At 37.7% G+C, this 16,899-nt stretch overlaps 1 protein-coding gene across 1 annotated transcript in view; it reads right to left on the reverse strand.

Annotated features, from left to right (window-relative positions):
- LOC128534183 (copine-8-like) overlaps nt 1-16,899 on the reverse strand; it is a 127,342-nt gene that overhangs the window by 51,103 nt on the left and 59,340 nt on the right. Inside the window, 1 exon segment of the mRNA XM_053508506.1 lies at nt 7,860-7,936. Within this exon segment, the coding sequence (XP_053364481.1) occupies nt 7,860-7,936 (77 nt within the window).

Below are 16,899 nucleotides of genomic sequence, written 5' to 3' on the forward strand. Positions count from 1 at the left end.
CCAACGGATCACCATAGCTGGTTCCTTAACCCTACATCCCACACAACCCAGCCAGATGTGCTCATGTAGTGATGCGTACAATGTGGGCAAAAAACAAACAAACAAAAAAATCTGGCTTTGTGAAGCTTTAATATATTCATATTATTCCTTACTTACTCTCACTTGCCGTCTATACCACTTTATCCTGTATACAGAGTTGAGGGCAGCCTGGAGTCTATCCCAGGAGACTTACTGCAGGGCACGAGGTGCGGTATACCCGTGACCCCGTAGAATAACTTTGTAATGTACTTACACTTAGTCAATTTACCTAAACATGTCTGTTTAACTATTATTATTCAATTTTGTTTAACTTAGATATTTCACTTGAGGTGAAATTCTGTAATTAATTTTAATGTCCTCATACATAAATCACTTTTTTACAGGTAAGGCTGTCAAAAACTCTGGTAATCACTCACATACTGTAGGCCAAAAAAAAAAAAAGGTTTCGAAAATGTTTTTTAAAAAAGGCCATAATCACCATTACTTCATCACTATTCACTCACACATATATGCTCATTTTTTTGCCACACAGAAACGCACACACATAGACACCTTAACACATCCCCTTAAATTCCTCTCTACACTGTGAAACTACCTTCCTAAAAGTCCTAATCAAGACACATGAATTTACAATCAGCTCCCCGACAGAACAAGCTAATTAAGTACCGGCTACACTGCCGCGGAACAGCTGTTTTTCGGATCGACTCACGTTCAATTATCTCACCCCCACCCCCTCATCAGTACGGATTTGAATGAAATAACAATCATCATTAAAAGCAATCTAGATGCTCAGCTCAAGTCCCTCTCCCTTTTCCACTCCAATTTCTCACTCTGTCTGATTTAAAGATAGCAGCTCAATAAGTGACCTTTACATCTAAAGAAAAAAAAAATCCCTACTTGCAGTGTTTTGTCTAACTAATCAAGTCTGTCTTTTTTTTTTTCTTACTGAGACTTATTCTCCCACAACGTATTGTACTGCCATTCAGCCATACAAATAGCTTACCTGTGCTCCCACTTAACCTGGAAAAGTGGATTCACAAAACAGAGAATGTGTACAGTATACACAAGTAATACGTTGGCGCCTGTGTGTTCTAGCTTAATTATTTAACTCCCTGCTGTGAGTCATGTTCAGCATCATGTTAAACTGCTTGCATGGGCAATATGAAGTAAACCCTACTGGGGTTTACATAAAACAATAAGGAAAGTACAGTAGGTTGAAAGGTGAACCACTTGATAAGACTGGGAAGGAAAACAACTATGAAGTGACATGAACAGATCCCTAAAGAAGAGAAATTGTCTTAGCTTACAAAAAAGCCAATTATTTGAACTCCTTTTAAGCAAAAGCTTTTTATTCAAAATCTGATGATTTTGTTGATTTAGACTTTTTTTTAAAAGGGTTTTGTAAAAAGGTTTTGCATGCAAAAATTCTAAACACTAATCCACTTGATGCCCTAGTTTCAATTATAAACACACACACACACACCTCTCTCTTTGTCCCCCGCCATCCACTGACAGCTCTGCAGAGGCACGCTGAGACACTTCTCATTCTGTTTTTTCCCCTCTCCTTATGCAGAAACTCCTGAATGCAAGGCTGGTGTGCTGATTAAACTGTATAATTATCTGTAATTAACAGTCATTAAGGTTGTTAAAGGTGCCCCCCATCAGGGTGGAGGTGCAGGTGCATTGGCTTGCCATGGTTTCACCATTCTCAATAACATTTCCCCTTAGCTACCACAACTTTCAGGAGATACTCCATCAATAAAATATAAGCTACTGTATATACTGTAGGCACATAGGCATGACCAGGAAGTCTGCCATGCTAACTTTTGCTTCTTTAGTTTTGTACTGGAGTTATGAAACTGATGATGCTAACAATGAGGAAAGGTTTATACTGTAGCTGCCAGTTTATCAAGGGTTAACCAACAAATGATTCCTGACTTCCTGACACAACCCTCCCATTTTACCTGGGCTTGGGACCGGCACTGTATCCAGTGGCTGGGGTTTGGGCACTGGCTGGAAATGAACCCGGGCCTTTCGCATGCCAGGTGAACTATACTTTGTGCATATTTGGATAAAAAAAATATAAATAAACTGTATTATAATATTTATTGGCAGCAAAGAAGCACAAGAGCTTAAAGTTTTAAAATAATTGGTTTTCAAAAAGGCTACAGGCTTTAAGCTTTGTCAGAATCTGCAAAATACGCTAATAAAAGGTTCTAAAGGCCTTTAAAAGGTTTTGCTCTCTAAAGGGATATTTGTTGAGGCTCAGCTGTGGAAGTGCTTTATTTTACTGTGATTTTACTGCAGTCAGCTCTGCATCCAGGGCAGGTGATGAATTACTTAGCAAACAGTCGCATATGCTACAGTGAAAGGTGTGTGGCCTCGATCCAAATTGCTTATTGATTTAGTGAAGCTGGGCCAGTAGTGGTGATCTGTCTGAAATTCTTGGTTGAAAATGCCAATGCTATATTTGGCCAGTGTTCTGATCTCAAGCGCTTCAGTGGTGGTATATTCTGTCTGCATTTCTTAACTGTACTTGTTTTACAAGTTCAGCTCTTGTACATTACACACATACATATCTATATACATTAAAGAAAGGTTTTGTCTGTACATTTGTCTGTACATTTCTTAAAAACTCACTATTTCAATGATATCTTTACGTTTCATACATCAAATTCATACATTTAAAAAAAAATTCTGTCTGACGGACATAAGAACAATAAGGACAAAAAATTTTGTTGGGTAAAAGTGAAGTTATGATCAGTTATGTGCCAGATTATGCCACAGCATTTAGCGCTTTAATTTAATTTAATTTTTACTAATTTAAGGCTTTTCCCCTTGAGGTAGGCATAGCTATACGCACCACTCAACATAGCCAATCAACTTGATAGTTTATAGTGTTTAGACAGAGTATACGGAAACCACAGAAACGGCGGTAATGCACCTAAAGGCCGACAGAATCCTCAAGAAACAGAAACAAAAGCGTTACACAGTATGGCTTACTCACAAAATAGGAAGTACACTATAAAAACTTAACCTTTAATGATGAATGAAGTTTGTCTCCAGTTTGTTCTTAAACCAAAGCGCTAAAAAAAAGCAGTTATATGAAGTGCCACTATGAGATAAAACACGGGTCGTTAGACCAATCACGTCCGCAGCAGTCTGAGGTGAGGGCATATGAAATACTCGAACTGAGAGCCCAGTGTTGTGCACAGAAATTCTTTCTGGCACAGATTTCCTTCTACATAATCACTATCCATATAAATAAAAGAAAGGTTTTGTCTGTACATTGGTCAAAACAGGTTCTTTTAATAATATCTTTATGTTTCATACATTTGAGGGCCCAAAACCAGTCTCAAAAGAATTTCTGTCTGTCTGCCTGTCTGTCTGTCTGTCGTGCCAGATTTTGTAAACGCATCATGCAAAACTGTTTGAATAGAATTTAATAAAACTTTGGCAGTACTTAGGTACTTGTCTGGTAAGACTGTTGAACTCTCAGGAATAAATGACATATCACTTTATTCCTGAGCATACAGATATAATAACATTGTAGATTTAGGTTTTTTCATTTTTGATTAGTTAAAAATATTCACTTTTACTCTTGAATACATGGGTATTTTGTAAAGTTGATTCTTTTTTACTTTTATGCAAGCATCTTTTTTCACCTACTTTTAATTGAGTTATATTTTGTCCTAGAAGATGAACTTTTATAGTTTCTTAAAAAGGAATAGTAATTTAATTGGACAGTTCATATACAGGCCTTTTGCTTTACTGCTGAATATGACTTATAAATGACTACAATATGATTATAATGTTCTGTGGCAAAAATGGGGGAAAATATTATACAGTAAAATCTATTAATGGCCTTTGTATGTTTGTGTTCTTTTTTGTGTTGTAGACTACAGTAATTACACTCATGTGCCAGCGAGCATTTGTTTCTGCAGTGATAAATGAGGGGAGTCTGTTTTTGTGCTGGTTTTCATATCAGTCTATAACAGACAGGAAAGAGAAGAGGGTGCTTTATTGTACTCTATTGTACAGTTCCTTAATTCAAAGAGCACATACTGTACAGCTCATGTGTTGTGTGCTACAAAAGATATGGTTTATTAGGGCATTAATAAACGTTTATTAATTGTATTTTTGTATTTATTTTAAGGGGGTAATGACTATACATAGTTTTAAATTGTGAAAATGTTTCTCTTTTTATAGCTCTAGACTGATTGCAGTACTTGACATCCTGTCACCATTCATTGTTGACAGAGGTACAGTAACCTAAATCTGTTCGGAAAAGCAAAACTCATTAAACAGCTCTTTAGCTCTATGGACAGTATATCCACACTTACGTCAAAACTCCTAAATATTAGGGTGAAATAGAGAATTTTAATGTCCTGAGAGGCAACAAACCCTTCTTGACCCGATTGATTCAATGTTGGTCTACACATTATACTATTGTTATCTGGTTACAGAGACAATGGGAATATCTGTGAGATTCCACACCTAGAGTTTTTCCTCTAAATAGATGTTTTATCAACAGCCACCTAAATGTTCTAAGAGCTTGATTAAATATTAAATGACACTTAAAAATCACAGACCATGTTTCTAAGGCCCTTTATTGTTTTTGCTTATACAGCACATGTGAAGACATGTGAAGAAAAATGGGGTATTACTGTACATTCACACAGGTAGATAAGCCAGGTATTTATAAATTAATACATTTTTAAAGCAAAGATAAGACTTATGTTGAAAATATACTTCAATTATTTATTACTTTCCCACCAAGTCTGAAAATGTAATTGTTCGAGGGTAACCATTTAGGTTAAAGGCATATTCTCGGAACAGGCGAGTGTGGTAAGATGAGCCAAGAACTACTTTATGTGCTCAGTAACTCTAAAAGTTAATCTGGTTGTCATGGACTTTTTTTCTTCCAACACGGTGCACAATGCAGATTAAAACACTATAAGTGCTGATTTCATGTTGCATTTTGAGTTTGCCTTGTGTTTTAGTTGTAATCATGCATGATCTCTGTTTGGTTTGCCTGCATGTGTTATGACCCCTCAGTAGGAGAAACCTCCAAGTTACACAAGACACTGCTATCTACAGTTCTCCTGTTCCTTTCAGGAAACTCACACAGATGCAAACATCCTTCCCCGAAAAAGAAAGAGCATCTAAAGCCAGTCTTATTGAATTAACATTGGCTGTCTATTAGGTTTCATATTGACTATAAAGTTAAAAGCATTTTAATGGGCTAGCCACAGCATATCATGTCAAGCTATTGAATCATCATGGCCCATCTCAACCACTTTGCTCTCAGCAGATGAGGGATTAGTGCCGAACACTAAGATTCCTGACAACTTAGTTAATGCTACAACATTTTTTATAGTTTATTTTTTATCAGAAAAGCAAAAGACCAGACGAGAAGATCAAAAACGTTTTTTTACAACCGCATCATCTGTGCCAGCTTTAATAGATGAATTTATTTTAAAGCCAAGATTTTATAACCAAACTTACTAAGGCAGAATTAAATCCATTTAAAAGTTAATGGTCTAATTAAATAATTTAACTTTTTGGTAGTGCTGGGACTTAAATACATCAAACTAAACTAGTGTCTTGGACGCAATTTCAGAAGAGTCAAATTATTGGGCGGCATTAAGCAACAACTAAGGAGATTTGAAATAGCTGGAACTGGGTTAAGAACTATTAAACACATTATCAAAATTTAAAACGACTGTAATAAGAGATCTAATGTGCTTGCTAAGCATTAACTGGGAAAAAAGGGAAGATAACACTCACTCAGTCAAGGTCTATACCCCTTATTCTGTAAACAGGGTCGCAGGGGGCTTGGATCCTATTCCAGGAGACTTGGGGCATGAGGCGCAATACACCCTGTACAGGGTGCCAATCATTCGCAGGACACACACATGCACACACTCATTCACACACTACTGGCAATTTGGGATTGACAATTAGCCTAAACTGCATAATCTTTGGACTGTGGGAGAAAACCAGAGTAGCCAGAGGAAACCCACCAAGCATGGGGAGAACATGCATAGTCCATGCACACAGACCCCGTGGGGGCAATCGAACCCGGACTCTTGAGGTGTAAAAATACTGTGTCTGTAGTATAACTGATATAGTAAACAGATTTAAAGTTTTGTTGTTTAAGCTTTTCATTAGCAGAAATGTCATTATTGAAGGAGTTTAGCTTTGTAACAATGGTGTTTCTCATCACAGGAAGGTATTCTCATAAAAAAAAGTAAGTGATAACAGGTCAAGAGGACTTGTCAATAGGAACATTTAAAGTATTTATATTATTTTATCAGACTCTCTTATACAGGACTTTTTATCATAATGCATGAAATGATATTTAGGATAAAAAATGCAATACAAACAAATAATTTTAGTTATGAGAAAATCATAAGCATCACTTTTTCTCATTACTCCTTTTTCTCCTTTTTCTCATTACTTTAAATGTTTGTATTTTTTCTCCTAACTGTTAATGGAGATTATGAGAACAATTCAGAGATCGAAAGCAGAAAAAAAAAAAAAACTCCTTAGTGATGCATCCAAAAACAAACACACACACACACACACATGCACATGCTTTTACACACACATACGCACACACACACATTTATTTTTTATGGATCATCCACATACACACTTATTAACGCAGTCAATTAATGTTATGCAACACCTACTGTAAATGTTACCTTAACCTCAGGAACCCAATGTCCCAAGGTTTCCTGCTCCAGATCACACAACACTAACCAAAATAAAGCACTTCCTGAAACTAAATGAATGTAAAGAAAAACAATACTGCCCTTTTTTTTTTTTTTTTTTATTAAAAGGTATTCTAAATAACCCTTTAAAAACATTCTTTTTAATCTAACTTGGCATGGTTTACTTTAGCCACTGGCACTTGGAAACAGACATGTATAGCTGAACACATTATGGATATGGGTCTTGATCAAAGGCTTGCTCTATGGCATTCCTTACCTTGTTTACTTCTTGTTTCTTGTTTTCAATATGACAACCTCAGCAGCACCCTCGTTTCCCCTCCTGTCTATTCCCACCATTTACCAATCAACATCACCAGTATACTGATCTACTAACACCAGCCATGATCATCCATCATCATCTCACTGGTTCATGTCTTAAGGTTTTATTTAATGCTTGTATGATTCATAAGTCACTATGTGGCGTAAAAAACAAACAAACAAACAAATTAAAAAAACAGTACTCTGAAAATGGCTTAAAATTATAATCAAAAAGTCCTCCTAATCCTAGACCTATTTCTCAAGACTACTATAAAAATACAAGAAAGTCTAGCTCCTTGGCCAAATATAAAAAATGAGGGGTTGCCCAACAGTGATAACTTGGTAGTTAAAGGGACAGAACCTTGGGCCTTCCGACTATTAATGCCTTAACCACAAAGCTGCCCCTGACCTATTGTACATACAAAATGCATGGTATGCATATCTTATTCGGCAATAGCAAAGTCTTGCCAGTCATCAGTCATCTTGTATTGAAAAAGTTCTGAGCAATGCTATTCCGAATAGCCTTATTGGAATATACTGTAGTCTGCACCATGTTCCTAAATCACCTTTGAGTTGTCCTTTTATCTGAATTTGCCACTGATCGATTTCAACGAGTTATTAGATAATCTCTAAATATGCTAACCCTCTTTATTTTCATAGAACCCCCCATTTTTATAGAAAACTATAAACTCGGCTAATAAACTTCAAACTGATATGGTTTAAATATTCACAGGTGGATGAGTTAGAGGAGGAAAATGAGTAATATGGCATGTTGGCTCTTACCCGAGAGGTTTCTCTAGCCGACTCCCAAGGGAGCCTACTATTTCCCCCAAAGTACAGCACGCCTGTCCCAAAAAGTCCTGCAGAGATAGAGAAAGAGAGTGAGACAAGGACAACAAAATACGAAGACACACGGGTAAAAGAGAACTGTTATTCATTCTCGAAAAATACTGTAAAGTTGGACTTGCTGTATGCAGCTTGAGGTATGTTAACCGCAATTACTATAACCATGTGCAGTGCAGCTGTAAGTAGAGAGACATGAAAAGATCAGGGATGAGAAAGATACACAGCAGGATGCCATGATCCTTTTGGCCTTGTCGGGAATAATGGGTGGTGCCGTTTTCTTTTACTTCCCTTGATCTGATCTGCGAAATGCATGGGGACACATTTTGTCCTCACCTCTGTGCTTTAACAGCCGAAGCTTTGATAGAAACCAAAGACGGAGATCAACAGAACAGGCGCAGAGTTCTTCCAGTATCTCGCTAATGAGCTACGGCTTCCTGCAACTGCGTGAGAGGCAAAGGCAATATACGACTGTTGGCTAAGTCAGCCAAGAGGACTGTCAGGGAACTGGGCTAATGCTTTGTTTCCAAGGAAATTGAATCATGCAATAAAGGTTTAAATAGCTTTTTAAAAAAGTGGGCAACAAAATGGAGCACATCTAACAGCAATATTTTGATACCAGAAATCCATGTAACTATTTCACATGTGAAAGGGTTAGCACTGTCGCTACCACCTCCAAGGTCTGGGTTCGATTTTGCCTCTGTGTGCATGGAGTTTGTATGTGCCTGTGGTTGGTGGGTGTCTTCTAGGTACTTCGGTTTCCTCCCACAGCTCAAAGACATCCAGATTAGCCTAATTGTGTGAGTGTTCCCTGCGATGGATTGGCACCCTGTCCAGGGGGGGACCCTGTCTTGTGCCCCAAGTCTCCCCGTGACCGCGGATTCAGGAAAAAGCAGTGTAGACGATGAGTGAGTGAATGAGTGAGTAGTTCACATGTAGGTAAACAAGAAGCTTTTTATTATAGTTTCAGCTCCTGCATACTAACACTGGAATTGAAACAAAATAATGATTAATTTAAAACGGCAAAAATTAAAGGCTAATTATATACATCCATGGATAAAAAATATACTGAAAAAATTATACTGTTTATATCGTAGTAGCATGTTTGTGTGTCTTGCTGGTACGAATGTGTCACATTTAGCAACACTGCTGCGATTGTCAGACTGCTTTTTCCATGAGACACATAATTTGGGGCCAGATCTCACAGTCTCACACATAACCTTTCAAATCTTACACATTACAAAAAAAATCTTAGACATAGAACCAACCTTGGAGGCATGAATACATAAGAAATATAGAATGTTTTGTTGTGGATCTGAAATATAATTGTCTCAGCCCTTCCTCTGTGTTACTCAGATTAGCCAGTAAATGCCTGCTGGCTCCTGCAGTGGGCTAATATAACTTTGCGGTGCCACTTGTGTCATAAACATTAATGACGTACAGTACCCACAGGTTTTCTAAAGGACCTTTCTTCTGGCTAAACCACAGCATTAAACTACATTCAGATAGCTAGTTAGCTAAAGTGATTCATAGCAGACAGCTAGTGGTTCGACACCTGCAATGCGGCTGTAATACAAACTCGCCATGTCCCTAATTATGCATAACTTTATGGCTTAATACTAATGAGTTGCATAAACATTCTCCCCCACACTGTTTTCATGAATGGACCAAAACTGTTTCCACTGCAAACATGTTTATTTCTGTTCTAAATCTGGATATTTTAATATGGGCTCTATGGGGACTGACTCACTTTCGGAGCACATTTTGGCGCATTCGCATAGGACTCAGTACAGACTCATTCTCAGTACTGGAGGTTGCCCTTTGTTCTTAACTAGCCATCAAAAATATCTGAGTTATTCATATAAAATTAAATTCAACAATTATCAAGAACGCATTCTTAAAATGGACAGAGCTTAAACATCATGTCAGTGTTAAGAAGCACAGACAGAAATAGAAGACCAAGCAATTCTTATCGCAACAAAAACCATAGCCATTTTTGTCTCTAAAAAATCTGGCAAAATATTATTTCTGACTCATCCTGTTTGTCCAGCCTTATGGCAGGTTGTTTTGTGGCTCATATAAAGAAGGAACATTAGCAGACTCCAGAGACACATGCCACATCTAAAACACAAAAACACCTAGTAATTCCATCCATCTCAAGTGAACTGGTCACAAGAGGACAGATGAGATGGATAACCATTAACCCGGGATTTGCTATGTGCTTTATTCTGCAAACCTTCAGTTTTGCCACATACTGATGCAATAACAGTCAAACAAAATTATTGTCACTGGACATGTCCCTTATAAACTTAGCTAATGGTTCAAGTGATCCGCTTTACATTGCTGCTTTTATTAAACACAGTCAATCCAGTATGCACCTGTATTTGTACACTTTCCACATGGGATGGGATTACAGACTTATTTTGCAGGCAGCTAATATGTAAGCACTTACAGTACATTTGGTGTATTTATTGTCTACCTATAATGCTGTGTGTAGTTATGTTTTTGTTACATTTTTGTGTGTAATTATGTTTCTAACTGAGGAAAGATTACTTTTGTTGTCAGCTTTAGTTAGACGTTTTGGTCCAAATATGGTTTCACCTATCATAAAATTTATCACAAGCAAAAATACTGTCGGCCGTGTTTCATGGGTTTCCTCTAGTACTCTGGTTTCCTTACACAGGCCAAATACATGCAGAATAGGCTATTTGGCAATTCCGAATGCCCAATAATGTGTGTGTGTGTGTGTGTGTGCCCCCTGATGGATTGGCACCTCACCCTTGGTGTACCCTGCCTAAGCAGTAGCTAGCTAAAGAGGACGAGAGCTGTTTACAGCTATTTATAAAGTTCTGCATTAGCGCTGACACTCCTCCATTCCCATGAGCACTACCAATTACTGGTTGAGGCGCTTTCGACAGATCCAATAAAGAAAAAGAAACACAGGATTCTTCTGTTCTTGTAAACAGAGAAATAAATACATTCTTCAGCTCTCTATCCCTATGGCCTTCTTTCTTTAATTTTCACCTGCTTCCGACAGCACAGTAAACTCATAAGTGAACAGGTCCAGTAATGAGTTTGGCCTGGACGGAAATCCCTGGGAGGCTAGTTACTGAAGAGGTTTGTCTGTACTGGCTGGAATTGAGAGGATGCTATTGATTGTGTGTATCACCTGTGATGATGACAATCAAAGTAAAAGAAGCAACAGAAAAACATCCATCTGATTGGTGGGATCATTTGGGGAAAGCTTTTTGTAGTCATGGGACCTGAGGGAGCAAGTAGAGTCTCTGGGAATGTATTCAATTACTCCTCCATGCTATCTATGTGTGTGTATGTGCCTCCTAGGGTAAACACTACTATTACAGATGCACAGAAGTGATGTTTCTGAAATGCCACTGAGCTGAAGGATTGGATAATGACTTAGATCGGTGCAGGGGTAGAGAGAAGTCAGACTGTTGAAGTCGCTCGTTGTATAGATAGAACAGACGGTGTGACAGTTTCTTTTGTAAAGTGGATGAATTGTTATAGGTTTAATGTAACTAAAGGATTAATGAGAGGTTTGAGAACTTTATAAATCCACCTCACAAAGCTTTGTCTCTATTAACAAATTGGTACATCAACCAAGCAAGAAGATCTGAGCAATTTCTGGCCAAAAGTTCAATTTACAATGCACCATCAACCTCCAGTAGTTGATTACTCATCCTTGAGGCCCATGAGTGCTTGGGGTACCAGCAAATTCAGTAACAGACTGTAAATGTGCTTTTCTTGGCTTCAACAGTTCACTAATTGTATGGTTTAGTTTAGTCATTGCAGCTTATATTTTGCCCGGTTAGTACTTTCACTCCACTGAGCAGATGATATATATTCATATTACATGGGCTATGTAATCCAGCCGTTTTTTCAACAATAGTCCAAAACTTGTAAAAGAAGCACATGTAGTGAAAAAAACTTGAAAATTAAAATTTTGGTTATAGAAAACCTTGTGCGTCCGAGGAATATATGATTAAAAGCAAGCAACGATGGCAAACAGGCTGTTTAATGCATTTTGCAGTCAAACCCCTCATGTGCTTTTCCTTTTTTAATCTGCATTATTCTGATTTATTATTTTTTTTGCTACTAAAGTGAAACTACTTTTTATATTGCATAAAGGGTGCAAGGAGTGGTACATACAAGGCAACAGTAAAAAGTTTGTTCTCAACTTCGATATGTTGGCAGGGGAAATTGGTAAGCTGATCAAAAATGGCAAGTATTGTGGCGTTCCCAGTATGCATGATTTATATACATTAGGTACCAAAAGAGGTCCAAGGAAGGGGAACTGGTGACAGGGTCATGGGCACCCAGGCCCATCAATGTATGTGGGGGGTTAAAGGGGAAAGGCCATCAGTTATTGTAGCACACATTGTTAGATTGATGCTAGAAATGATAGAAATTTGTCAGAAATCTCAGTAAAAATCACAGCAAACTGAACCATGGAACAATGTTAAAAATGGCCTGGTCTAATTAATCACCTGTTATTTTTTATCATATAGATGGTTGGGTGTGTGTGTGTGTTTTGCTTACCTAGGGAAGACATGGCACCAGGCTGCACTTTGGGAAGAAGGCAAGCCGACAAAGGCAGTGTGCTGCTCTGAGCAATGTTCTGGGAAACCTTCAGTCCTAGTATTCATGTGGCATTCATGTCCTGGATGCTCAGATGTTCTTTTTTTTTTTTTTTGCCTATTAGCTGCACACATTGTATTCGGGTCACGACTTTTTGTTTGCCACTACAAACCTTTTACATCAGCATTTTTAAACTTTTTTTTTTTTTCAACTTTCTGGTTCATGACTTGAGATAGTGCTTTAGTATTTCTAGGTGATCCTCCTTACTTATTATGCCATCTATTTTTTTTTTTTTTATGTGCACTACTCTTTTACAGAGAAGCACACACTGCCAACCAACAAAATGACACTGCCACCCCATGCTTCAAAGACGGTATGGTGTTACTTGGTTTAAAAGCCTCACAATTTTTTCTGATGATTGTATTGAACATTCAATACTTGCATACAGGACAATCAGAAGCCTTTGAAAGTAATTACATATATTTTTAGAATTTTCCAGACTGTAAATAGGGAAATATATGGTGAAAATATCAATTTGTGTAAATTAAATTTTTTGCTAATTGCGACGTAAAATGTCCTATGCGACCGATCGTAATAATGTAGTCATTTAAATTATCTGTTGCTCTCATTGGGACTAAAATTGATTTTCTCCTCAGAGTAAAATACAATAATAATAATGACATATGATAATGATACTGTATATTTTGTAATATGTGAACAGCATCAATAGTTGTTTTAGAATTTTGAATATTGCTGGGAATATTAGTCATTTACTACTGCAAAAAGCACCAAATATATGCCATCCATTTGTTTCATTAGTTGACTTAGTTTCTCCACAGGAGGTTTTAAAAAGCGTCGCTTTTGAACCAGTGCATAAAACAAATAAGACGGAGAAAAAACAACAGCCACAAACAGAGTACTACCATAGCCTTTCATATTTCATTAACTCAATAAGCTAAATTTACAGAGGTCAAAGCACAATCATGGTGCATGGCATCTTTTTATACTTTTAGGATACAAGAAAAAAACACAGACTCACAAGCAAGGAGGATGCTTTGAAATTACCAGACAAACCTGGGTCATAACTGTGGAAAACAGCGTTAGTAAGATGTGGAATCATGCTGTTGTTTACATAAAGGCATTCTTGCAGAAAATTAAGAAAACCTACAGTTTTTCGCCACAATATCAGAGAGAAATAAATAGATATTTATGTTTATATCGACAAACAGTCAAAACATTAAAATGCTAAACAGTAAGTCCAATGTTATGCAAGTTCCCCTTGTGGTGCCTGGGCAGCTCTTACCACTAAGGGCATGACCTCAGAGATGTACTGTGGTGTCTGGCACCAGGAAGCTAGTATCAGATACTTTGGACATGTTTGTAGAATACGTTCCATGGATGCTTAATCAGATTAAGATCTCTGGAAAGGAAAGGAGGGATTAACAGCCTTGAATTCTTTGCCTGCTGAGTCCTGTGCACTGGCTGTTCTGGTGCCTTTTTAAATTTTGGCCAGCATTTTAGCAATTTGTGCTACATTGGCTTTTCTGTGGAATAAGATGGGACAGGCTAGCTTTTGGTCCCCACAGGCATAAATTGGCCTTGTGTGCCCATGATGCTGTCACGAGTTTACGTGTATATAATCGATAATTAATATTATTAATTCCACCTGTCAGTAATGTTACTCTCCTGGCTGACTGGTGTAGAGTGAGTTTAGTTAAAGAGGTTTGTGCATTGTTTACAGATTGACAGATTTTATTATTTCAGTGAAGCATTTAATGAAAATGCTGCTAAAAGTGCTCTGGCTATAGATATCTCTATTCCATAATACGTGACATAATCTAGGTTATAGGAGCATTATCAGCTGTATTTGGGTGTATCGTCAAGGCAAGGGCAAAAGAGACTGCATATATGTAATTGTGTAAGGCAAGCATATAAATACAAAATTCAGATAAGAGCTAAAGATATATGCCTTTGTCAGTGATAACTTAGTTGTGAAAATTTGTAAGGTCAATGTTAAATGTCATACTACAGCCCACGGCAAAACAGGGGAAAATACAACACTTTGTTGAAGTTGTTCGCTCAGGGCACAAAAAATTGTTTAACCTCAAACTAATTCAATTAAATGTGACTCATCATATCATGTCACAAGGTTAATTTCGCACTTTGGCCAATAGGTTAAATTTACCAAATATTCAAATTTGGCCAAAATCAGTTGATATGTTTCTTCCTGATCCTTCAAAACAACTAAGAAATGTAAATTATTACCATTGTTTTCATGATCGATCTTTTTTTAGGTGTAGCAGAGAAATCCTTGTGTCAAAATTATACAACAGTTAGTTCCGACTGAGCAATTTAATTGGATAAGAGGTATTTCACAAGTGGTGACAATGGACTGCAAAACCACTGGGACATTTAACTATATGTATTATTTAATGTCCCAGAGTGTTTTAATAACTGGTAACTACACTAAGGGTCAGTTGCGATGTTCTTTCTTTTAAAGCTACAATACTATTTAGCTCTTAACACATGGCTGAATCCCAAATCACTCTCTATCCCATGATCAAAGATACTTCTTGGGGTGTGACAATTCATTCTACACTCAACATATCGTACATCCATGTAACTCTATTTAAACCCAGTAGTTAACAGGTAGAGGTAAAATTCTATAGCGGAATCCTAGAAGAAAAAAGAGAATGATACAAGATTTAAAGGACTGTCCACCCTCCACAGGGTTTATTTTACTCAACAAGTACCACTAAGAATATAAAGCTACTTTCACCCGTTTATTATACTAACAGGCAACTGACTGCTTTGGTTTTTTAAACCCCATTTTGAAAGGAACGTCTGGCCTTGTGTCTTATGGCAGGCCTATTTAATTATACACAATCCTGAGCTTAACCCATGCACGAGACAAACAAGTTAAACCACCTGCTAACTGACTGGAGGCATCAACCAGGACACATTCTATTAAGACTGTGTTTTCTTCTGCCCAGCACAAATAAAATATAATTTTCCATGTAATTCATAGTCAAAATATAATTTTAGACTACCTGATACTTCGGCTAAGCTGATATCAATTGAGAGCCACAGTACCAAATCAGTAAAGCAAATAGAATCATTAAGTCTAACATAACAAATTAACCTCAATATCATCGACTTTTGTACTACATACAGTATGTGTGGCAGAGGGGCATAGTTTAATGATGTTGGTGTATGCAGTGTAAAGTCTTATAGAAAAATGTGGATAAACTAATGAATGACTGTTCACCTGTGTGTAATTAATGATGCACTATTTTTACCCTGTTTGTCTTGTAGTGAGTAATAGAATGCAAACCAGAGAGAAGCAGCAGAAAGGAAAGCAACCTCCACCAGCGGTATTCTGTTGTGTGCATGTGTATGGATGGTTTTCATTTTGGTTTAAAGTGTATATATTACATAAAAAGAGCATGCTGCAAAAAGTGGGGGAAAAATAAGTCTTATTAACACTAAACTTATTTCTAAATCATTACTTTTCCCAATCTCATTGAAAGTGTTGCGATATGAACAAGTTTGCCTTATGTAATATTAAATCTCTCTTGCGCTTGGTGGATCCCAAAAATGGTGACTGTCAATGAAATTGCTTTATGTTTATCTCTTTGCCCTGTGGCACCAAAGACTAAAGTTCACATGTCTACCAAGTAGGGTGTTTATTTTAAAGTATGTCGACCCTTGATTTTTTTTTTTTTTTGGAGGGTAGCTATACCCAAGGTGACAGATTTTGAAAAAGCAGGGGTGACAGAGCACCAAGGTACCCAAAGTAGGGCCAATATGGTGGCTCCTAGCACTGTGCTTCAACAAAAAGCAAACAGCACAGAGTGCAAGTGGGCTAAAAGTGGGTCCAACATGTGTCCCTGTACTGCACTCCAGCATGGGGCTTACTTCTGCCTCGGGTCCTGACTAGCACACTGTAGAGGTCAACAAGGTGGAAGTAAATTCATGCCATGCTATGCCAAATTCATTCTTACTTAAACTATGGGCTGTTTTGTCCCAGCAGTGCCATGATCTATCCCACCAATGCCGTGGTCTTTGCCAGCAGTGCCATCTGTCCCACAAGTGCCATAACCTGCCCAGTCCCAGCCATGCTGTTTTATGTTCCAACAATTCCCTTACCTTCACCAGCAATGGCATGATCTAATCCAACAGTGCTGTGCTTTACCGTCTACGCCATGCCCTGTTCAGACACAGCCTAACCTCGCTTTCTCAGACAAGCCCTGTTTTGTTTCAGCTAACCCCTGTCCCATCTTTGCTCAAGCCTGAGCCTAGTGCTCATGCCAAGTTTTAGTGCCTGTGGCAAGTTGCGTTGCGACTTCTGTGTCAAGCTTGGTCCCAGTGCCAAGCCAAATGT

The sequence above is a fragment of the Clarias gariepinus genome, chromosome 12 (genome assembly GCF_024256425.1).
Source record: "Clarias gariepinus isolate MV-2021 ecotype Netherlands chromosome 12, CGAR_prim_01v2, whole genome shotgun sequence".
Classification (NCBI taxonomy): Eukaryota; Metazoa; Chordata; class Actinopteri; order Siluriformes; family Clariidae; genus Clarias; species Clarias gariepinus.